The following is a 24,660-nucleotide window of genomic DNA, read 5'->3' as shown; positions in this document are numbered from 1 at the left end:
TGGCACGCGCACACACACGCACGCACACACTTTGGCACTGAGCTTTTTAAACAGTTCTTTTTAACACACCATCTTTTAGTGGATGTGAGCGGGTAAAGAATCGGGCAGACTGACCTGCCCTGAACCGGGGGAGGACTCGGCTCTGGCGCTGTGTCAGCTGGGTCCTACTCAGGCGTAGGGACGACAGACCCTTCGCCCCCGGGGGGTGGGGGGGGGCACACTGCTGCCTTTGAGGCCAACGGCGAGGCAGGTCATTACTCTGCCGCGAGCTCAAATGTCAGCCGTGTGGCAGCCAGGAGGGAGGCAGGGCTCTGAACTCTAAAAGCCACCCACAGTCACGGCTAAAATGGTAAAGGCAGCTCTTGCCGAGAGGAGACGGAGAGGGGGTCCCGGCGGAAGCTGGGAAGGACAGAGGGATTTTTCTGAAAACGCTTCTCTACTCAGCGCGTCTTACGGATGGCTCCCTAAAGGCCCAGTGCTGGGGGCACCTTTGCTGGGGGCGCTTCCCCTCCACAGCCTAGCGGTGTCTGCCTCTGGGGCTCGGCCCTCGCCTGCCCTGGACCACGGACGGCTCTCAGCCAGGGACCGAGCCCTGGCCATCCTGCTAACACCAACAGAAAGCCTGTATGCCGCGCATGTTCACCGCGTGTCAGGCCCGGGGCCTCCCCCCACCTACGTACCATACCCTTGCAGCCAGCCTGAGTGATGGGTTGTGTGACCAACCCCGCTTTCCAGGTCGGGACGGTGAGGCACAGAGAGCGGAAGTAACATGGACCAAGTTGCAGAGCCACTCAGAGCAAAGGCAGGACTCAAACTTGCCGTCCTGTTCCTGAGCATGTGCCTCTGGCCCCTGCCGAGCTGGCCACGCGGGGAGTGCATTCAGACGAAGGTGAGGAAGAACGTGCTACTTTTTTCTTTCTCTTTTTCTTTTTTCTTCTTCTTCTTTTTTTTTTTTAAGGGCTGCACCCCTGGCATATGGAAGTTCCTAGACTAGGGGTCGAATTGGAGCTGCAGCTGCTGGCCTACACCACAGCCACAGCAACACCACATCCGAGCAGCATCTGTGGCCTACACCACAGCTCACAGCAATGCCCGATCCTTAACCCACTGAGTGAGGCCAGGGATCAGACCCACATCCTCACGGATGCTAGTCAAGTTCTTAACTCACTGAGCCACAATGGGAACTCCAGGAACCCACTACTCTTGAAACGAGCTCAGGCTGGGTGTCACCTTGGATGCGTCTGTGCAGCCCATGTGTAAATGCAAAGCCAGAGGCAGCCTGCCCTGAGAAATTACAGGAGGTTCCCGTATACCGGGGCCAGTCCCGTCTCTGTCCCAGGAACACGCCCACCTGCCGGCGCCCACGAGATCGCCTTCCAGTCACATTCTTTGCTGTTCTGCCCGTGCTTCAGACTCTTTGCTCTGCACCTCAGCTTCCCCAGCCCTAGTAGTAAAGGTTCAACTGGTAAAACAAACAAATTGGATATAGACCCTCGAAGGCTGAAACGATAGCGTGGAAACACCTTCGACCCTCTCGTCGTGAACTCCTCGGGGGCCCCCCTCTGGCCTGGACACCTCCTCACCTCACTAGAAGCTGGGAAGCGACGGGCACCGACATAGCACATCCACAAAGCCTCGGTGAGCTGGCAGAGTGGCCGGGCCTTGGGACGGGGCTGTTTATACTCGCGGGTAACAATGACTCTCCAACACTGATGAATAATTTGAAACAAATGCGAGGCCATGTAAACACTCTTTTTCTCCCCGCTCTCAAGTGATAAAGCCCCAAGATTAAGCAGGAGGGAAGAGGGGGCTGCCCCCACTGTGCCCTTTCCCATTGCCAACCAAACACAGGCTCTCCGCAGCCTTCCCCCACCTCTGGTGGCCCCACGGCCTCTTGCTGTTCTCTGACCGACCCCCCCAGTCACACGTGCCTTCCCGCGTGCACTGTGCCACCTCCTGGGACACCCTCTGCCTCCCATCCAGGCAGGATCTCTTCTTGCCTTTGAAACCTACCTGAAACACTTCTGTTCACTCCCGCTGCAAACACTGGCATCTGCTCTGTGCCTCCCTCCCTGCGAGCTGCCAGGGCCCCCTCGGTGAGTACCGCTGGTTAGGAGGCACGCTGGGAGCTGAGCCGAGGAGGGTGGGGAGACCTGTGGCCTGAGGCTGGAGGACGAGGTCTGGGAGCAAAGTCCGGTGGAAGGTGCCGAGCAGGGCATGAGTGGGGAAGGGCCTGTGCTACGTGGGCAGGAGAGGAGTTCTGGAAGCTTTGTGGCCTTGCACGTTCCCTCCTCGAGAGGATTCCACCAGGGCTCTCACAAATCCGGCCCTCTCTGCGTCTTCCGGGCCCCTATTCCTGCCAGCCCTACCGGTAGAGGGCACAGTCCTTGGGGAAGACAACGGTACAGCCGGATAAGCCAGAGGGTCACCGACTACCAAGGCCTGGGGTGGAGGCTGAGCCTGTGCGTGGCGGGCCCTGAGCAAGCCTATTTCCAATCCGTGAGCTGTGGGCTCTGAGTGGGCTCTGGGTGGGATGGGGGGTCCGCCTCTGAATCCTGCTGGCAGCACATGGTCCTCCATCATTATTTATGACCAGAGCTGAATGTTCCCAGAGGCAGGGAGCTCTCGGCACAGGGACTTGGCTACAAGGCCGAGAGGAGGCCTTGTGAGTTCCGGGGAAGACTGGAGGAGGCTCCTCTTAGGAAACCCTTTTAGGTGGCAACGGAAGGACTGACAGTGTGGAGGAAGGACCCCAAAGGTGGCAGCTCCGTGTGGGCCACCTGGACCGGCCAGGTCGCTCTTGGCAAGGCCCCAGGCCTCCCCAGGAGCACACACTCCCTCCCCTGAGTCAACTGTGTCCCCAGGACGGCTGGAGCCCCAGCTCTTCTGGGCAGGGGTGGGGGTGCAGGCCAGGGTGCAGGGAAGGGAGAGGAAGCTGGACTGCAGCTAGTCCCTGCCCTGGGGGCCTCGGCCCGTGGCTCCATCCAGGGTGGCCTGGCCCATGAGACATGTGGCCTATGCTCCTCAGAGGCTGCGCCCCAGTCCGAGGCCCCGCATCTGGTGTGCAGTGAGGACAGAAGGTGGGAGAGAAGGAGATGGGTGCCAAGGAGGGCCAGAAAGGGGCCTCACTCTGGTGCTGCCCTCCCTGACCCAGCCCCCCCCCCCCACCGGCCTGGGAGGCCCCTCCCTCCATGTCTCCCACACCCAGCAGTCACCAAGCCAGGTGACTTTCTTGCAGCCATGCCTGTCTCTCCGGCCTCTGCTCCCACGGCACAGCCCTGGCTCGGGCCTCAGCCTCTCCCTACAGGAGGCTCTTCCCCCATCTCCGGGCCTCCGGCCTCTCCCCCCCAGTCCCAGGGGCCACTGTAATGACTCTAGTCAGAACAGGACACAGCCCCCTGCACCAAAGATCAAGTCCAAACGCCGTCGCAGGGGTCAGGAGCCCCCACCTCACTCTGCAGTGCCCTGCGTGAGCACAGGTCTGGGTGCTGGGGTCAGGAGAGACACCTGGGCTGTGACTTCTGCCTACTTCTGCTCAGGGTGCCCCCCCCCACTCACGGCGCAGGCCGCCCCCACCTGCACCAGCCACTGAAGGGTCATGTCTGGGATGGGCCCGTGAGTGGTCACAGACGTGGCTGTCTGGACCGCCAACAAGAACGCGGTCCAGAGCCTACACCAGCAGGCTGTATGTAGATGGATCTGCTTCTGAAAGGCCTGCGCAGGCAGGACTGTGGTTTGCCCATGAGGTTTGCTTTTTGGCCCAAGGTGCTGGTGTTTGTTTTTATTAATAGCTGGCTGTTTGTCCTCCTTTGGACCAAGAACCTAGGTTTGCAGTTATTTATAATAACTAAAAATTACTTTTGGATCCAGCTTTGGTTGCTTTGTGTTTCCCAGAGACGCTGCATGATTTAAAACAGAGACTCTGTGTTCTGCTGGACCCCACCCATTCTCTCCTGGCTGCCAAGAGCCTACTGTGCGTTAGGCCGTGCGCCCGGCTCCTGCATCCAGCTCCCAATAAGGGTCCGGGAATGGAGGCAGAGGCGCTGGCCCATCTCAGGAACCAAACTCAACCTCCAACCCCGAGAACTCCCTCCTGGTCCCTGAGGGCTGAGGCCTGGCCCTCCCCACACTGCTCCTTTCAGAAAGGAGGCTTAGGCAGAAAGGCCTCTTGGCTATTGAGCGGCTCTTGCAAAATTGCATTTGATGAGTTAAGTGTAAATAAATGAGAACCAGATGGATTCGATTTCGGGTAAAATACACATGGGTCTTAGAGCTTTGGGGCCTGAGTTCTGCCAGATCCAGGACACTCCCCGAGCTGTCAGAGGTGCTGGCACACAGGCAGGAGGTGTGGCTGGAGTCCCCCAGGACCCGTCTGTCCCTGGGCTGGGCATCAGCTGGGGCCCTCTCTTGGGCTCTGGACTCCCCAGCAGGTCGGCTATGTGTGGAAGACACAGGGTCTCCGGCTGCAGTCCTGCTCGGACACCCAGCCTCTCGGGCTGGGCTCAAGTCCAAGCTCAGTGCTGGAAGATGAGGCACATGGCTGGTGGGGTCAGCTTTCCAAACCAGCAAGCCCCACTGCTCACACCCAGATTCAAGGAGCCAGCCCAGGGGTGGGCCCGAGCTCGGCTGAGGCTGCTGGTCTTCAGGGTCTGGTCACTGCATCCCACATCTGGGCCCCACCTTCAATCCCAGCTGCTGCCTTGGGGTCCCCCAGTGATGGCCGAGCAGCACGGAACATCTAAGGGCCAGGGGCTGCTAACCGCTCCTCCTCGTACTAAAATCTACACGGTAGCTCCTGCGGCGAGGACGGGGGGTCTTGGTTCTTGTCCCACGAGTCGCACCAGCTGGGTGTAAGATTCAGTGAGTGACCTGCTGTGTGACCTCTGGTACGGTGCTTAACCTTCTCTATAAAACAGGGCTAATGGTACCCAAAGTTGTTCGGGGAATTAAAGAGAACGATGGAAATAAAGCACTCAGCCCAGTGCCTGCACCACCAGCCACCAGTACCTGTCGGGGACTGTTGAACAAAGCCCCCGCCGAGTGTTCCGGGGATCAAAGGTGTGAACACCCTCTGGGGGAAGGCAAAGGCCTGCCAAGTGGAGAAACCAACAGCAAATGGCCTTCGGTCCTGCCTCGGCCCCGGCCCTCCACGCACAGCAGCTTCGGCTCCCAGAATGGCGCCCTCCTGACGCAAGCGCTGGCCTGCTCCCCACCTAGGCCCGCTTCGCAGGGACCAGGCCCATCAGCTGCTTCCCGCGGGAGAAACGCCTGTTCATACGCTTTGTCCATTTTTCAGTTGGGTTCCTTGTCTTTCCACTGTTGAGCTGGAAGCATTCTCACATATCCTAGCTGCTGGGCCCTTGCCAGATAGACGGCTGGTGGACACTGTCCCCTGCTCCGTGGACGGTCTCTCTTTTAAAGCAGCCTTGGGCAGTCCCGGGCCCCGGGAGGTCCATGCCCCTGTGGGGACCAGGGCCATGAGGCCTGGGCTCCTCTTGGGCTCCTTTCCTGGGAGATGTCACCCTGTCCCACGGCTTTTCCAGCCACCTATTTGCCAAAGCTGCCCAGACCTCCAGGCCTGCCTGCCCAACCACCCTCCAGGCTCAGACACTCAGACATCCAGCAGGCGCGACAAGCCTACCACGGCCCACGCTGAACTCCTAGCTCCAGCTGCCACGACAAAAGCAGAAGAGCCCAAAGGGAAGCCTGGTGCCCCCTCAGCCTTCATCGCAGCAGACGGTAGCATGACCTACCACTGTTGCTGCGGCCACAACACCTGGAAGCCGTCACCTGCTTCTCTTTACAGGAGTCCTCTCCGTGCTGGGTCCTCTGCCTCCCCAGAGAATACCCAGGCCTTGCGAACAGGGGCATCTTGAGCGGGGCTGTGTCTCAGGGTTTGGAACAGTGCACGGGGCCGCGTGACCCCCGTCTGTGGACTGAGGGTCTGACAGAGGACCTGCCGGGGGGAGGCTGCTCTGGCCTGGAGGCCCTGGAGCAGGCCGGTCCCAGGGCGAGTGGGTTGCCCAGTGAGGCAGTTCTAGGTTGGTGAAGGGAGGGAGCACGGGCCCGTGGCTGCCTGGGGGCGTGGAGTGAGGGCTGGTCGGAGAGGAGCTGTGCCCGGTTATCCGCTGGCCTCAGCCTTGCCTGGAAGGGAGCCCCAGGGTGGGGGTGAGCGCAGCCCCTGTGGGCAGCCTGCAGAGAGGCCGGGATGGAGGAGGAGGGGCCCTCAAACACGCCGGCCTGTGAGTCTGGGCTCAGGGAACGCACAGAGCCGCATGGGCAGGGCTTCTGGGGAGTGGGCGCCGCCCAGGGTCCTCCCGCTTTGTCGGTGCTTTTGCTGGTACCCGGACCAGACCTCAGGCGAAGAAAAGCCGTTCAAACAGGATGTGCTTCGGGAAGCAGGTGGAGAGGGTGGGGCCTGGACCCAGCGGGCTGCCCTCCTCACGACACTCCGTGCCCACGACACTCCATGCCCACGTCTCCGCCAGCCCTGCAGGACCAGCTCTTCCTCTCATCTCTCCAGCGGGGCAGGCAAAGAGGCTGCAGGAGCGGAAGGCTCGGCCGCTCCTGGAGCCCGGCCGGCACTCTCTTTAGCCCCACGAGGCCTGGGCGCCGGGCAGCAGTGGTGTTAGAACCAGGAGCTGCAAGCAGTGAGCCGCCTGCCCCAGGTCGCCTGTGTGCGGGGACAGAGCCGGATGGGAAGTGGGCAGTGTGGCTGTGGGAGGCACTGGCATTTTTAAACATTTCTGTTAATGGGGAGAAGAATGGAGGACTGGAAAGAGAGAAGGGGGGGAAAAACCGAACAAACCAACCCTGGAACCAAGGCCAGGAGCTGTAAGAGAAAAGGGGAGACGCCCTGACAGGCTTCTTAACCACCATCCTCAGAAGGAAAACGGGCCCTGCTGGCCGGGATCACCCCGTGGGCCTGCCACTGCCTGGGAAAAACGCCGCCCAACTGAGACGGGCCCAGGAGCGCCCCCCACCGCCCTGGCTGTCACCTTCGGCTGGTCCTTGGCACCGACCCAGGCCAGGCCAAACGCCTTACTCCCAGCACAAACTCCCCACCTTTGGTACTGCCTGGAATTCTGAGCCTCCGAGCATCAAATCTCCCTACTTAAACTCAGCATCTTCTTCCACCTTCCAGAACCGCAGAGCATAAAATCTGGCCCTTTCCCCTCATCAGGCGAGCGTGGGCGCTTCGTGGTGGTCCGTTCTCTTCCTCCTCCTCCCAGTCGCCAGCGGGAGCTCTCGGTGAGTGTGCGGGCTCCCCGTGGCCTCCAGCCGCAGCCTGCCAGGGCTCCTTCACCGGGCTGGCTGTGAACTGGCCTGCTCCTTCCCACGCTCAGCGGTCCCTCAGTGCCAGGCCCTGGGTGGGTCCTGCGGCCACAGGAGGACTGAGAGAGGTGATTTTGTGCCAGCAGAGTGGACACATTTAAGAAAAGAGCAGGCAGAAGGGTGGGGAGTGGGCAGAAGTAGAGGGCGGACGCAGGCACCAGGGAGCTTCTTGGGAAAGGCAGCCCTGATCTTGGCCTTTCCAGCCCAGGCTGTGGCATGACCTCTCTGTGGCATTCCTGCCTTCAGGAACTTAGCACGGCTCCCTATCGCTTGTTCGCGATTTAAAAATTTGAACTAACAAGGAATTCTGAAAACAGTTAAAAAAAAAAAAAGGGATCAACAAACTTAGACTCTTGCTACAACCACAATCATGAGCATCTATTTCACTTCGGTCCTTCTTCGTGTGCTGGTTTCCCGCTAGTGGTAAATGACCTTCCCACCCTTCCTCCCCAAGAGCTGAGTCAGCACCTCAGTCCCGGCCACGCTTCTCACCTGCCGAGGTCAAGGCCACCACCAGGAACCCCCCCCCACCCCCCCACCCCTTGGTGCTCTGACTCTTCCACCCTGTGGGGGACACGTCTGGGGAGCTGCAGCCCTTTTCATTTTAGGGATTTTTTTTTTTTTTCCTTTAGATGGATTCCCAGAGGTGGGATTCCTGGGTCCACGACTGCAAGCTTTTTTCATTCTCATCATTCCCCGCTGGACCCCGTGAATCGGCACACAGTTTGCTCATTTTCCGCCCTAGAGCAGGTGTGCACGAGCGGCAGTCTCGTCTGAAGTCAGCTTTCTGACGCCTGCGTCTTCCCCCACAGGAGTGTGATTAGCCCCATGCTTGCCCATTGGCTCATTAGCTAAACAAGGCCCGGCACTTGGTGCAGGGAATAGGCAGTGAGCCTGAGGTCAAGGCCCGCCCTCAGGGAGCTGGTCGGCCAGGGGGAGAGAAGTGCTAAGACCAGGTAAGAGCAGGGATTGCGGGCAGGGCAGCCTCTCTCCAAACTGTGCCAGCACCAGCACAGGCGGAGGTGTGTTGGGGGGTGGGATGCTGCCAGGTGTGTGTGTGTGTGTGTGTGTGTGTGTGTGTTTGGGGAGGCTGGAGCAGCGGGGAGGGCCCTAGCAACTGTCCAAGGAGGGGCTCAGAATCAGGCTTGCGTCTGATGTGCCCAAGATGCAGCCAAAGGTGATCCCCTGTAGTTCCTGTGTGTGCAGGTCTAAATCACCCGGTCTCAGTCGACTGGCACGGGTGGCTCTGCTGATGGACCGTCTCTGTTCACACCACCGTCTACTCTGCGGCCCACTCTCCCACCTGGCTGACCCTTTTTGCCTCTCGGCTTTGCGCCTGCTGCTCCCTCCTCTCCTTGCCCATCTCCACCCATACCTGGTGACCTTCTAGCTGGGAGTGTTTCTGCACAGAGCCTAGAGCTCCCTGAGGGTGAGGTCATTGCTAGCTAATCTCCAGACTCTGGGACCTGGCAGACATGGGCACTCGGGGGGCAGTTGCTGACCCAGGGGTTACATGCCATTTCTCCCAACCAGAGAGCCACAGCAGCAGCAGCAGCTGTCAGTCAGGACCCACAGGCTGCCAGGCTCCCACATGCTGGGCTCTGACTCCAGCCCCGCATCCTGGCTGCGGAGTGCACACCAACACTGAGAAAAGTTCTGATAGAATCTGGTGGCGGAGGAGCAGATACCACATCAAGGCACGATCACAACCACATAAAGTCATCTCCACACAGAGATGACATCAGACAAGAACGTTAGGCCATGCAAGCTGTTGACCTGTTGGGGTGGCGAGCTAATGGGGGTTATTTTCCGTCTTTTCTATTGATTTCTCTGGGTGTTACTGTATAATTAGCACACGTGTGGAAGAGACCTTTCCACTCGGCGTGATGAGCCCTGGGACTCCGGTGGGTCCAGGGTGGGGAGCGAGCATCCTGCCGGGGAAGGGTGGCAGAAGGGCTGACTGCAGCACCCGGATCAGGCAGGAGGGAGCACAGAGGGCAGGCGGGCAGGCTTCATGTTCACATGGAGAGAAGGCAAGGCTGCAGGGCAGACAGAGCCCAGAGCGCGAGGGGCCAGCTGCCAGGCTGAGGACCCCGGCGCGCTCCACCAGCAAGGGGGCCCCAGAAGGATCCCATCGGAGGCCCTCCACCAGGGTGCATCCAAACGTCTCCACTGGCATCTGACGTCCTGGCGGCCAGCACATGAGCCACACCAGGGCAAGCAGGCCTGTGGTAACAGCTGAGGGGTTACTGAGGACCCCAGATCAGGCAGCTGGGTGGCTGCCATGGCTGCCTACTTCCCACACACAAGGAGCGCCAGCCGGGCGCAAGCCGACGCTGCCAACCAGTCTATTTCCAGCTGCACGAGGTTCGGATGAGGCCAGTGACAGGGATGGGTGCTGGGGCCGGCAGGGCCGGGGCTGGCTACCGGCCACTATAAACAGCACGTTGGTGCTCGGAAAGGCTGGTGGCTGCAGTGTCTGCCCAGATGCAGCCAGGCCCGGCCAACGTCCAGGGTGACCCTGAGCACCACCCAGAGCACCACCCAGGTGGCCCCAGAGTAAGCGAGCTGACTGGCACAGGAAGGGCTGCACAGGAGACTCGGGGGCACCCTTATTTGTTGGTAATGCCCATTTTAGGCACACCGGTCAGTTCTGGCTTGGGGCGTGTTTGGTGGCAGGGTATTTTTAAAGAGCCTTCCCAAGACACTTATTTGTTGTTGATTTCTCTGAGTTCTGACCAAGCCCTTGGCACATGGACTGCAAACAAGAAAGATGAAGGAACGTGTCTGCTTGCCCGTCCTGTCCTCTGCAGCGGGGTGTTTTTCTTTGCTGTTCATGGACTTGGCACTCTCCCCCTTGGGACAGAGCAGGACTTCTTCCGCAAGCCACCAAATGGAGACCTAGTCAAAGGTGAGGCTGACAACAGATTTCAAGCCAGTCCTACCATCGGGAAGGGCCACCTCCTGTTGCGATGTGGTCTCTGACCTGAACGTGCAACCAAAGGGGGCACAGGAAGGAGGCAGCAAACGCTCCTGATGCCCGGGGCGCCTCCACGCTGCCGCACACGCCACCTTGCTCGATGCCCAGCGGCACGCCTCTTTGCAGGGTAAGGCCAGCGAGAGTGGAGAGCTGGCCTCAAACCACTGCTAGGAACGGAGCTGGGAGCCAAGGCTTGGCGTGTCCGATTCCCACACCCCTGCTCCCCTCACCTAGAGCAGAGACTAGAAGGAGCCAGGGATGAAGCTGCAGAAGGGAGGGGACGGGGGAGTCCCGAGCTCGGCTGGCTGCTGGGGACACTGGTCACGCGGGCTGCTGGGAGATCTCAGAAGTTTTAAGAGCCCTGAAGCTCTGCCCCAGCACCAGACTTGTGCATCAGCACTGTCAAATCCTGCTCCCTGGACGGTCAGGCTCAAACCTTCTGCCCCCGTCACAGGCCACCTGCTCACCCCTCCATCACACACACGAGTCTGTGCTGGAGCTGGGAACACAGAGCTAAGCCACTCTGGAGCTGGGCCCTCCAGGTCCTCTCGGGGCAGGAGGGACCCACCCCTGACATCCAGGGACAAGCCTGGGAGCTCAGGGCTGAGGCAGAGGGCAGCCTGCAGGGCTGCGGGCATGCAGGGGAAGGGAGCGCAATTCAGGGAGAACTTCCTAGAGGGCTGATGCCGAAGCTGAGTCCTAAGGGACAGGTAGGGTCCATCCAAGAAAGCACACTGATGCCGAGCATGGGGAAGGGTGACCTGGGCAGAAGGAAAGCAGGGCACAGCCACTCCCGAGCAGGAAGGGGGCACTATTAGGGACACGGAAGCTGATCAACATGCTGAGATTACAGTTCTGAGAAATGAGGAGAGAGAGGTGGACGGGGACTGCATCTGGCAGGGACCAGGAGGACAGGGCAAGGAGCCTGAGGACCCTCCACGACGCCAAGTCACCCAATCACAAGACGTCAGAGGGAGAAGGGCTCTGACACAGCAGCCAGGCCAGGGTTCCAAAAAGTGCTCCCGGACCCCAGAACCTTGTGTGTGTGTGTGTGGGGGGGTAGGCAGGCCCACAGAAAGCAGGGTTCTCAGCCCTGCCAGCTGTGTCTCCCGTTTCAGTCAGAGCAGCGTGCCCACTGTAAGGGTCCACCTGAAATAGAGGCTTCTGCTGCCAGAAACAAAGCCCACGACATCTGAAAACCACTGGCAGAATCCTATCCCTTAGTCCACATTTGATGGGGAAACTGAGGCACAGAGAGGTAGAGAGTTTCCCAGGGTCCCCCAGCAAGTCCCTGGCCTCAAGAGTCTGAGGGCTGGCCCACTGCCCTTCTACCCTAGCACTCGCCTGGCCTCTTCTGTAAGAAGCATCTGTAAGGAGCATCCTGAAGCACCGCCCACAGCTCTCCCCCGGGCCCTTATCCTGAGTCGGCCATAGGCACAGGGCTGCAGGAGGCCACGCCACCCCCAAACACACCTGGGTCTCCCTCAGTCCCCCTCGCCCCCGTCCTGGATCTCCCTGGTTCTGCAGTGATTTGGGGGAAGAAGGAAGCCCATTTATAAAGATGCATTCGGGGAGTTCCCGTCATGACTCAGTGGTTAACAAATCCAACTAGGAACCGTGAGGTTGCGGGTTCGATCCCTGGCCTCGATCAGTGAGTTAAGGATCTGGCATTGCTGTGAGCTGTGGTGTAGGTCACAGACATGGCTTGGATCCCACATTTCTGTGGCCCTGGCATAGGGTCAGAGGCCACAGCTCCGATTAGACCCCTAGCCTGGGAACCTCCATATGCCACAGGTCCAGCCCTAGAAAAGACAAAAAACAAAACAAAACAAAAAACCCAAAAAACAAAACAAATCCATTAGGAGTTCCCGTTGTGGCTCAGTGGCTAAAGAATCTGACTAGGAACCATGAGGTTTCAGCTTTGATCCCTGGCCTCGCTCAGTGGGTTAAGGATCCGGTGTTGCTGTGAGCTGTGGTGTAGGTCACAGACGTGGCTCGGATCCCATGTTGCTGTGGCTCTGGTGTAGGCTGGCGGCTGCAGCTCTGATTCAACCCCTAGCCTGGGACCCTCCATATGCTGCGGGAGCGGCCCAAGAAATGGCAAAAAGACAAAAAAAAAAAAAAAGATGCACTCGGTGTCCAGTGTGTTTCTTTTTCTCAGGCCAAAGAATTTCCATCAGATGAACAGTTGTAAAAAGCTGGGAGGAGAAGCGAGTCTGAATCCAGCTTGTCCTTTGACAGCAAATTCCCTCAACCGAGCATGCTGAGATCACCTGAACGTGGGCCAAGAAGAGGGGCGGGGGGGGGGGGGACCCAAGTAGAGAGATCAGGAAGAAACCGCTCCGGTCTACCTTGAAAAGTACTGGTGTTTATGGAGGAAGTCTATGGCTGTCCGAAGCTGTTTAGTTTTACATTAAAATGGTCAGCATTTTTTTCCCCAGCAAGAAATGCACTTGAGCTGTTGAAGTACAAAGACAAATAAACGGAGGCAGCTTGGGCCTTCGCTATGAGTTCAAGGGAGCAACACGTTGTCTCCAGCTGTCTTCCAGGATGAGAGGGGGCGCCTTCAAAAGGGCCGAGGCGCGGCCCTTTCATCCTGCTGGGGACCAGCCCGGCGCAGGGAGAGCTGCGACCGCGCGCCGACCGCGCCTCTGGGCGTCCAGGGCGCCTTCCTCCCACACGTGCAGCTGGGCTCCCGGGCCGGCGGGGTCTCCCGAGTGCCTGGCTCCTCCTCTTCTCCCTCTGCCTGGCGGCCTCTGGGGTCGCCTGCACATCTGATCCTAACAGACAGGAATCATGCTCATTGTGCAGAGAAGAAAACCGAGACTGAGGAAGAGGCAACGTGTGTCCAAGGTCACGAATGAGGATGTGGCAGAGCTGGGGCTGCACGCCCTGACGCCGCAGGACCCACGTCCGTGGACAAGGACAGGGACCGGTGCTAGAGGACGGAGGGGTTTCGGAGCCGGGGGGTGGGGGGCAGTGGCTCACTTGGCAGGAGCACCGTCCGGAACACGAGGAACAGCCCCCAAAGGGCTTCACGTGCAGCTCAGGGACAGACTTGTCCCCTGCACCTTCGCCAGCTTCGACAAGACATCCATTTTCTTTAAAAAGGACTCTGACTTTGCACACTAGGAGTAAGTGACAATTACGGAGTTCACGTCTGCTGAGCCCGCATCATTCTCTGCATCCTCTGCGCCAAATAAGCACTGCTGTCAGCCCCGCTGTACAGATGAGCGTGCAGAGGCCCAGAGAAGGGCAGCTGCTTGCCCAAGGCCACACAGTTAAGTGATGGATCCAGGACTCAAAGCTAGGCAGCCGATTCCCTCTGCTTCTCAAGGGCTTGGGAATACGTCCATCAGCTCCTAAAGGCAGCTCCCAGCCCAGGACACGGCACAGGCCGGCCCTCAGGAAATCTGACCTAATGGATGAACATTAAGAGCTCCGGGTTTTGATGCCATCTAGAAGCTTCGGGCTGTCGTGTTGACCCCTGAACCCCAGACCTGACTACCCCACGGGCTTCGGAACTTGTTTATCACTTCCATTCAGATGGCTACTGATGATCTCAAACTGAAGGTGGCCCGACAGACTCTTAGTCCCCCCATTCTGAAATCTGCCCACCCCCATCCTCCCATCTCAGCCCCAGCAACACAGCCACGTGGCAACTCTGGACAAAACATGAAGTCAGTCTTGGTTCTTCTTTGCCCTCACGTCTTACATCCGATCCATCAGCAATTCATCTGGGCTCTGTTTCCAAAACATCTCCTGAATTCAGCCACTTCTCACCACTTCCACCGCTGTCACCCTGGACAGAGCCACCAGCAGCTCTGACCCAGACCACCTAGTGGTCTCTGCTGCTTCTTCCTCGTAACACATTCTCTATTTAGCAGCCAGAAAGCAAATTCCTTTTGATTAAAATGTCCATCCCGGGTTAAAATGTTCCATGGTCTCCCAGCCAATTCAGAATAAAACCCCAACTCCCTCCTAGGGCTTATGAGGCCCCGCGTGACCCAGCCCTGCCCACTCCTGACCTCATCTCCAGGCCCTCTCCCTCCCTCCAGATCCTCCAGGCACACTGGCCTGTTCCCAAACTCGCCCAGCTTGTCCCCGTCATGGGCCACTGCGCCTGTCCTCCCTCTTCTGCCTGGAAGCTTCCTCCTCCTCCCCGAGGCCTTTTCTTTTTCTTTTTTTTTTTAAGGGCCGTATCCAGGGCATATGGAGGTTCCCAGGCTAGGGGTCTAATCGGAGCTGCAGCCGCCAGCCTACACCACAGCCACAGCAATGCCAGATCCGAGCTGTGTCTGTGACCTACACCACAGCTCATGGCAACGCCGGATCCTTGACCCACTGAGCGAGGCCAGGGATCTAAGCCGCAACCTCATGGTTCCTAGTCGGATTCGTCTCGCTGCGCCCCAAGGGGAACTCCCTTGAGGGCTTTTCATGGAGAGACCTTTGTGATGGCCTTGACACGCAGAGCAGGGTGGGAGTGACTTCTTTTTTTGTTTGTTTTTTTGGTGCACCTGCGGCAGGCAGAAGTTCCTAAGCCAGGGATGGAACCTGCACCACAGCAGTCACCCAAGCCACTGTAGTGACAATGCCAGATCCTTAACCCACTGCGCCACAGGAGAACTCCGGAAGCGACTTCTGAGGCTAGACGGTACAACTTCCGTGCCCTTGCACCTTGATCTCTCAGGACCCAGCCACCGTGCTGTGAGGAAGCCGGCACCAGCCCATGTGGAAGGACCACGCGGAGAGGCTGTCCCTAAGTGCGCTGGCCCACGACCCACATCAACCATTAGACGTCTGCAGAGAAGCCTCCAGAGGATCCCAGCCCCCACCAAGGCATCTCCAGGCTCCACGTCTTCCCAGCTGAGCCCCAGACACTGTGCAGCAGAGACGGCTGTCCCCCCTTGTGCCCTGTCTGAATTCTTGACCCAGAGAATCTGTAAGCCGAGTTCAAGGGTCTTTTAGCCCCGTGAGCATAGGGTGGTTTAATGCAGCAGTAGGAATAGGCACACGTCCATCTCCGACCCCATCACTTTCTAGCACACTGTTTTGTTTTGTTATTTCTCACTGGAGTGGACCTTAGCTGAACTTACACTGCTGAGTTCTGGGTTCCCTCGTGCACTGGTGCTTGGCTGCTCCGTTCACCACTCACTGTATTTCCAGCACTTAAAACCAGGTCTGGCACACGGCAGGTGCTCAGAACAATTTTCTTGAAGGAACAAAGGGGTGAGTGCTGGGTGGGAGGCCGTGTCACTGCTAATACAGTCCCTTCTGCCTGTCGTTGGAGGCGTGAACATCTCTGTCTTTCTCATGGACCTCGGAGCCCCGGCACACAGGCTCCATCTAACTCACCTGGTCTCTGCCATGTGCCCAGCCTGGAGGTTTGCCGAGCTTGCACACCCAGGTTACCAGGCACGTCTTCAGTTGCTCTCATACACTCACTCCACAAATATTTATTATATGCCCCTAAAATGCCAGACACTGCACTAGACTCTAAGGAGGAAGAAGAGGGAAGGAGAGAGGCCCCAGCACAGGGTCATAGTGGAGGGGTACAGCATGGTCACAGAAGGCTCTGGAGCGAAGGGAGATGTGGGTTGAGTCTGGAAGGACAAGTAGGACCTCACCCGGCCAGGCTGGGAGAGGGGCCATGGGAGTAGCTCTGAAGAGCAGGGCTGCAGGGAAGGACCGTGAGGGTTTAAGGGAGGCTGGGCCAGAGGGCACAGGTGGGCAAAGATGCAAGGTGAGGAGAGGAGGCTGGCAGTGCCCTGGCCCAAGGGGCCTTATAAGCCAGCGGGCAGGTGAACTGGGTGCTGTTGCGAAAGCGACGGGAGCCATGCAAAAGGATTCGGCAATGACAGGGCTCTGCACAGCCACACAGGGTGAGACCACGTCCCAAAGAAGCTCAAGGGTGACACCAGCTCCTGCACAGCAGCAAGCCTCCCTTGGCCTGGGAGGCACTAAAGGCTTTGGGGCAGTGCGCTGCCTGGAGCAAGGGCCACCCTTGTGCCCTTTGGCCTGCCACCCACCAGCCTGGCTTGGCAAATGCTAGGATTTCTCAGTGACTCCCAACCTCCTGGGGGCATATATCTAAGCCCCGGTGAAGAAAGCCCCTCCTTGAACTGGCCCAGCCTCTCAGAGCTGGCTCTGCTCCGGGTGCCATGGGGCAAGTGGGGGAGAGGGCAATGGCATGCAGACTTGAACTGGCATATGTACGGCCCTGGGCTCTGGTCCCAGCTCGGCCACTAACTGGCTCTGTGACCTTACATAGGTCACCTTCCCTCTCGGAGCCTCAGTTTCCTCACGTGTAAAGAGGGGACCCTAATGGCGTCTGCCCCCCGGATGCTGTGAGGACTAAGGGAGAGCATGCGAGCACAGCAGCCCGGCTGGCTCCAGATGCACGGCGGAGACTCAGCCAAAGTCCCCTCGCCTCGCCTAAGCGGCCCTGACTACCCGGCACGAGGCTGGGCACACAGTAGGTGCTCGAATAAGTGTTAACAGGAATGTGGTGATCTGGTTAACAAAACCACGTTTCTGCTGAACCTGGCGACAGATGACTTCTCTTCATCGGGGGAAGAAGTGCTGAGAAGCATGTCCAGAATTCAAACCGTGAGCAACCTGAGAAACGTATTTTTCAATAAGTCACGATGAAGACGGGGTCGCAGAGAACATCTGGCTCAGTGAACTGATGGCTTCGGGGGAAAAGGAGCCTTGCTTTGTGGAGTCGGGAAGAGAGGATCCACTGCTGGTTTTAATTTAAGACGAAAAAAATCTTATTCTATTAGCCTAAATATTGCTCTTACGTCCAATTGCATGGAGTTTGGAATAATATTTTTCAAACAGAACTACTGCTATTTCGAGCAATTGCAATGCTAAAAGCAGTCATTTGGGGTTGAGCAAGGACCTCATCGTGGTTTCAATCCCCTCTGGTGTCATTTTCTGTTACATTTGAGAAATTCCTCAATAAAGATGTCAAACAGAACGCGAGGTTGACTCCCCAGGGGATGCGCTTGGCCACCCTCCAGGACAGAGTCCCAGGCAAGCCATCGCCGTGGAAAATAACCTCGTTTGCTCAAAGGAAAAGAAAAGGTTCAACTGCGAAAACTCAGGCAAGAAAATAACCCTTCAGCCGTCAGCCTCATTCCTCCTAGTGAACTCAGAATGCATTTCACACTGTGCTGACCGGGCTCCACTCCAGCCATCATCCTGAAGGAATCCAGCAGTGGCCGAGGGAGGAATGTCACAACTGGACAAGACTTCTGACCCAGCCTTCTGCAGACAAAACAACAGGAGATGCAAACAGGCCCAACTGTCCCCGATGGGTGATGGCTTGTGGGGTGGGGCTTGGGGTGACTGCCCAGAGATGGTCAGGACTGCACAGGGCAGCGAGAAATCAGGACACAGAACCTTCCAACAACTCGCTCAGCTTCTCACAGCCACCCAACACCCAGGGGGCAGGCCCTGTGCTGGAGGCGTCATCAGGCAGCATGAACACAACACCACTGAGATCAAGCAGGTGGTTACATGACCAAAGCCGACCAGTTGTGAGTAATAATAGGGAGTGGTGGGGATTGTGGCCTCAGGAGAGTACACAAACCCTCCGAAGGGGGCAGCCCCAGAGCGGGTCCTGCCAGCTGCTGCCGGTACCACACTGAGACATGGGCAATGTGGGCAAGAGGTGCCCCTGCTCTTGGTGCCTTGAGGGTCCCTGCTCTGCCCCCGCCCCCCCCTCCCCCCCCCCCGTGGCTGTGGCCCTCCCCATGGAGTAAGGAGTCGGGGGGGAGGGGTCAGGTGCGTCTGGAACACACATTTGCACTTTTAGACCACATTCAGGGCATTTGAGACCCTAAAATTCTCTGTCCAAGTGGCTCCCAGCCATCTGTTCTCAGAGGGACAGATGATAGGACCAAGCAAAAGGGAAGGTGGGTTGGGGGCCACTGGCAGAGCTTAAACACTCAGGTTAGGGTGTCCTCCGCCTCTCTGTGTGGAGGATGGAGGCAGGGGTGAGAAGAAAGGGACGGGGAGCAGGCAGTGCCCATGCTACCACTCGCTGGCACAAGGCGTCCTAGGATTCTAAATTCCAGGTAGCTTTCCAAGGCATTAGGAAGGAATACTCGCCAAGGTAGAAACTGCATATATTCTAGTTTTGGAGCTTCGTAATGACTTTTACATATTTAGCCATGTGGGCTATCGGCCTCCATCTGCATTCCTGTCCAAGTCCCACAAAGTCAGGGGCCAGGGGACCATGGCCAAGCAGGGACAACGCTGGAAATACCGATTATTATGATTACGTTTTAAATTATGGCTGCATTCACACCAGATGGAAGTGCCTGGGCCAGGGATTGAGTCTGAGCCACAACTGTGACCTACGCCTGAGCTGCAGCAACGCTGGCTCCTTTGACTAGCGGGCCAGGGATTGAATCCACGACTCTGTAGCAACTGGAGCCACTGCAGTTGGATTCTTAACCCACTGCGCCATGGCGGGAACTCCTAGAAGTATCGCGGGCAGCAGGCTTGAAACGTCTGCGACCGTACGATGACAGCTTCCACAGCTGGGCAGCACTGCACATCCCTGTGCTCAGCTCCGACCTGCTTCCTTGTCTAGTTGTCACAGTGACCCCAAGGCCGTTATCACTGACCCACTCTCACAGTCACGCGAACGGGCGCTCGGGGAGTGAGCGACTGGTCTCAAACCATAAAACGCGTAAGTGGTGGTGACAGAACTTGGGCTACAGCTTCAAACCCCAAGTCGCGCTTCCCCTGACAGCGTTACTTATTTCAGCCAATGTTTACAAGCCTCCACGATCCCGACTCTGCTGGGCACTTTTTCTCTTCCAGCGTTTCGTGGAGGCCATGGAGGCTTGGAGAGGGCACGTGGGCTGGAGCCGGATGGAACTAAGGTCTGACTTCTCCCGAGCTGGAGTTTTGTCTTGGGAAGGAAAAAGCCCAAACAAAAAGAAGTCTGTTGGGAAGGGTCTGCCCTCGGCTGGAAGCAGAGGAGCAACAGAGAGAGCCTTTTCTCGGTCGCCATATGCGTGAGTTAGAGCCGCACAAAGTTGCAATCTGTGCGCCGGGGTGGGGTGGGAGGAGTCTGACCCAGTTCTTTAGTCGGTGCAAAAAAAATCCGTTGTGAAAATAAGGCTGTGGAAACAAAGACCTGCACAGACTCCATCAGTCTGGAGGCGCTGGGTACTCCTGCCATTGCCAAGAGCAAGGTGTTTACAGACAGGTGACGTGCTCAGTAAGAGTCCTGGGACCAGGAGGGGAGCCCCGTGTGTCCGACCCACCCAGGGAGGGCCGACAGCCGGCTCCGGCCCCCGCGAGGCCTCAGGGCGGGAAACCAGCCCCCGTCGATGCATCTGGCGGGAAGGTCAATGACGGACTGATGCCCGTTACGCCTGCGCGCTCAGAGCCGGCACTCTACGTGCTGGACATCCCCTGCGGTCCCCACTCGAGCCTCACGAGAGCCCCACAAGACGGAGACGGCGCGTTGCCTTTTACCCGTGAGGGACCTGGGGCCCGGAGGCGAAGGGGCCAAAGGTCACACAGCAGATCAGTGGCAGGACTGGAACCCAGAACTGGCTGTTGCCACGCTCTGTCCTCCTGACCACTGAGGATATCACCTGTTGTCCCCCAGGGACTGTCAGCTCTGCCTTCAGGGACGGATCAAGTTCAGAAATGCACTCTACCAGCCGACAAAGGGGGCAAACCGCCGGTCAGGTTAAACGCTTGTGCTCTTGGGGGGAGTAAATGAGAGAAGCCTTGAATAGAACTTGGCGTCTGGGCAGCCTCGGTTCTCTGCATCTCATCCAAGCCCCGCCCTCTGCTGCGCCCCACCCCTGCCTTCCTGCCACCCACCCTGAGCCCGGCCGAGCAGCCACCCACCGCCCTCCACGCAGGCTCTGCCCGCCGCCTGTCGGCTGCCCCCACCTTTGGAGACCCTGCTCAATGAGACCTCCTCTTGGGAGCCCCCCTGAGGCGTCAGCCCCACTTCTACCCCACCCCCCACCCCCTGCAGGGGTAACTCTTTCACAGACGTCTCTGGACTTCAACAGCCTGCTGTCCAGACCTCCCTTTCAGCACTCACTTGGGTTGTAATTACATGTTTACAGGGCTGTTTCCCATAACAAGCTAATCTGAGATCCAATATGCATTAAACAAAGACAGGCAGAGGAACGGAAGACTCACACCACTAATTCTGGAAAACTTTTGGCACACTTGGGATGTCAAGCTTCCTATGCCGTGCACCAAAAGCCAGCTGGCACAATGGAAGCTTTTCTGTGCCCTTCCAGGAAGCGTTGCATCAAAAGCCATAAAAAAATCCAAATAATCCTCTTGACCCAGGAGTTTCACTTCCGGGAAGAACTGCTAAAGAAACAGTTGGGAAAATAAGAAAGAAAAGTTTTATACCCAGAATCCCCTCTGGATTCTGACAGTAAAAACAAACAAACAAACAAACAAAAATGAACAAACAATTTAAATGTCCAACCACAAGGGCGGCCAGGTCGCCCAGAGCAACACTGCCGCCTGTCTGGTGACTGTTTATACCCACGTGGGGCCAGCCCCTTCACTGCGCCACTTCATCCTCACACACGACCTGGTGCAGCAGGCAGCATACCCTCCTCGTTGCAGTCATGCTGACGGTAACAGCCACCAGGACTGGGAGCCCCGGGACAGACACTCGCCTCCGCGTCTGCACGTGATCACAGTTACTGCTCGCAGCCGAGTGTGAGACGGCTGCCCTGCACACCCTCCCTCCACCAACGAGTGACTGAGGTTCACAGACACGAAGAACGGAACGCGTCCAGGGCCACGGCACACTCCTGCCAAGCCCATGATCTCACTCCCTGGGCTCCAGCCACCGTTCCCCAGGTCACTCAGCAGCCAGGGGCAGAAGAGGGCTCGGGGGACAGGCCCACCCGCTCTGAGACCACCTGCTTTCTATACTGGCAGGGGTTCCCCCTGCTGTAGGCCGCAGAGCACCTCGGTCATGGGTTGAATTACACCACCGCAAAGATGCTGAAGTCCAGACCCCCAGGGCTGGTGAAGGATACCCTTTTCTGGAGATGATCAAGTTCAGACGAGTGCGCCCTAATCCAATATGCCGCTGTCCTTAGAAAAGGGGACATCTGGACACAGAGGCAGACATGCAGAGAGCAGAGACAACGTGAGTGACAACAGGGAAAACAGGCAGGACGTGCTCTACAAGCAAAAGGACACCCGAGGCTTCGGGCACTGAGTGAGAGGCAGGAACCAGCTCCTCCCTCAAAGCTCTCGGAAGGAACCAGCCCTGCCCACACTGTGACTTTGGCCTTTCAGCCTCTAGGACGTAGCAAGAATGAAATTCTCCTAGAAAGAATGAATGTTTGTAGTTTATAGCCACTCAGTTGATTACTTTGTCACAGCAGCCCGGTTGTGAGTCATTTATCAGACTATGAGGCAACTAGGAAAACGGCACTAATAGGGGCCAGGTAAAAACGCCCGAGGTACCCACGATATTCAAGGAAAATCGAGGGAGAAAACCACGTTGACCACCTGATCAGTGGACAGTGGAATCACACCTGGGTGCACAGAGAAGCCTGAAAGCAAACGCCCCGGTGCAAATGAGATGCATTTTCTCCTTGTTCAACTACGTTCCCAGTTTTATCCAGAAAACTCGCATCGCTCTTATAAATTTTATACAACTAGCTAAAAATATATGCATTTGCAAAAAAGAAAAAATCAAAACAAAACAAAAATATATGCATTTGGACCGTGAGAACCTGGAGGTATCTATGCATCCTTATTATGGATGGAATTATGTTTCCCCTAAATTCATGTGTTGAAGGCCTAACCCTCAGTCCCTCACACTGTGACTGTATTTAAAATAGGACCTTTCAAGAGGTAATGACATTAAAAATGAGTTTTTAGGATGGGTTCTACTCCGACAGACTGGTGTCCTTGGAAGCAGATGTCAGGACACACAGAGAGAGAGACACCTGACACGGGCAAGTGGAGAGACGCGCGTGTGAACACATGGCAAGAAGGTGACCATCTGCAAGCCGAGGAGAGACCCCTCGGAAAAACAAACCAGACCAAAGCCATCGACACCTTGACCTCGGATTTCTCGCCTCCAGAGCCAAGAGAAATAAGTTCTTGGAGTTTGGGCCCCTCAAGTCATGTTATTTGGTTACAGCAGCCCTAGCAACCTAATGCAAGGAACCCAAAGAAGACAAGCCTTCCCACTGGCCCCAACACTGCCACCTGGGGCTGAGAAACAGGCAGGGTGTGCCTAGATGGCAGGGCACAGCCGCATCACTCACCCAGGCAGTTGTGTCCATCATGTGCCAGCATGAAGCCATCAAAGCAGGTGCACCTGTAGTTCCCCGGGATATTGATGCACTCGTGGACACAGCCCCCGTTGTAGTAGTCATTCTCACACTCGTCGATGTCTGCAAAATGAGGCGCATGAGAGGTGTCAGAGGAAGAGCCTGGATGCCCCTCTCCCCCCGCCGCCGAAGTCACCAGGACAGGAGTGGTTAAAGGATGACTCCATAGGTGTTCACTAAAGTCCTTGCTGGGGCTTGGGGACCCAAAGGTTACACAGATGAAGATTCTGGCTCTGCAGCAAGGTTGGCCACCATCTTGCAGAGCAGGGCCATGCACCAGGCAGGTTCAAGGTGCCTTCCCAGCTCCCCACCACCACCAACAGTGAAAAGGGCAAGGTTTACACCCACCCAGTTCCACCCACCCACCCACCCCCTTTCAACACTAACAGCATGCAGGGACCCTGTCTAAAATCCGCCCCCCAAAACTGGCTCTTTTCAGGTTATGTGAAAGCCTCCCAGAGATGGAGAGCTCATTACTCGCAAAGCAGGAGGTACGAGACAAATGAACTTTGCAGACCACTAAAAAGTGGAACCTTTGGAATGAGAAAAGTCCATATACTCCCCCTTTCTGATCTGGGAGAAAAGTTCCCTCCCAGAACAGTGCCTGAAGTCCGAATTTCTATTGCTCCAGTTTCCTTGTTATACAAAGACTTCTGTCTCAAAAACAATGACCAATAGCCTTGTAAAGGTCACCCTTTTTTGCTGTTTTAAGTCTTTTTCAAGAGTTCCCATCAAAGGTCAAAGAGCTATCAGTTCTGGAGTTCCAGAGAGATTTGAGGATGGCTCAGGGGGTTAGGGAGCTGGCCTTATCACTGCCATGGTGAGGGTTCAATCCCTGGCTCCAGAACTTCCGCAGGCTGTGGGTGCGGCCAAAACAAACAAAAACACAGAGAGACTTAAGAGACCCCAGAAAGCAACAGGAGGGAGTCTAGTTAACAAAGAGCTGCTCCTATGCCTAAGTCCCCAGGGGTGACACCACGGGTCATTATCGCCTCAACCCCCATGCCAGCTAGAGCCACAAGCCCCACCTGGCGTTGTTATTCCAATTTCACAAGGCAACGAAGATGCTAAGGCACAGGAAGGCCAAAACCTTGCCAAAAGTCACACACCTAGAAGTGGTACCTAGTGGGACTGGAACCAGGGCAGTCTGCCCGGGAGCCCAGGGGGCCCGACCCCAGGCGGCACCTCTAGGAGGAGCAAGCAGGGTGGTGCTGGTGCACAGGCTCTGGCTGGACGCTCCCTGGGCTCTATCAGCATCAACCCACAGCTGCCCAGACCTCCACAGGCCCCGTGAAGCAGCAAAAAAGGGAGCAGCCGCAGGCGTCCTGCAGCAAAACCGGAAGTGCCCACATGGCCCCGGAAGTGTTCTCATAGACGAACCGGAAGAGCCCCGACGAAGTAGTGCCGGAAGTGCTCTGCAAGAGGCTACACCGCGGAAAGTGTAGTATCTTCTCTGGTCAAAGAGGGCGTTTTGAGGACAGGTTCTAGCTATGAAAGCCAAGAAAGGGCCAGCCTGAAGAAGAGAGGGAACTGCAGGCAAGCCTGGCTGCTCGCGCTAATGCCGGAGGAGCTGTCACAGGGAGCCCTGCAGGTCCATGCTCTTGCCACCCGGTCCGGAGGACAGAGCTGCACAAGCCATGGGGGCCAATTAATGTTCATGGGTAGGAATGTTCATCTGGAAGACAGAGCCAGATGTCTCAGGAGGTAGTGAGCTTCCTAACTCTGTAGGTGACCAAGCACTGTCTGGATGCCGGCTGTCAGGGACACTGCTAGCACAGGGAATTACTTCAGTGAAAACCGCAGCACTAAAAGTGCTAGAATACAGGGCCTCCTCCTGTGCCGCCCCATGATGAGGGAAGAACAAAGTAGCCTGGATCTCCAAAGAGGCAACAAACAGGAAGCAGGCTCAATCTGTTAATCATTTAAATTGTTTTTGATCATTATACTTAATGTGCTTAGAAATTTTAAATGTTAATG

General features: G+C 57.2%; 1 protein-coding gene across 2 annotated transcripts in view; it reads right to left on the bottom strand.

The window, feature by feature from the left end:
• The window catches only part of SCUBE1 (signal peptide, CUB domain and EGF like domain containing 1), a 130,999-nt gene that overhangs the window by 86,404 nt on the left and 19,935 nt on the right, over positions 1–24,660 (bottom strand). For both annotated transcript variants that reach the window (XM_047786049.1, XM_047786050.1), the window contains exon 3: positions 22,618–22,746. In XM_047786049.1, coding sequence (XP_047642005.1) covers positions 22,618–22,746 — 129 coding nt within the window. The remainder of the gene's footprint in view (positions 1–22,617; positions 22,747–24,660) is intronic.

Source organism: Phacochoerus africanus, chromosome 7 (genome assembly GCF_016906955.1).
Source record: "Phacochoerus africanus isolate WHEZ1 chromosome 7, ROS_Pafr_v1, whole genome shotgun sequence".
In the NCBI taxonomy this organism is placed as follows: domain Eukaryota; kingdom Metazoa; phylum Chordata; class Mammalia; order Artiodactyla; family Suidae; genus Phacochoerus; species Phacochoerus africanus.
The sequence above is the reverse complement of the archived record's forward strand: the minus strand, read 5'-3'. Positions and strand labels throughout refer to the sequence as shown.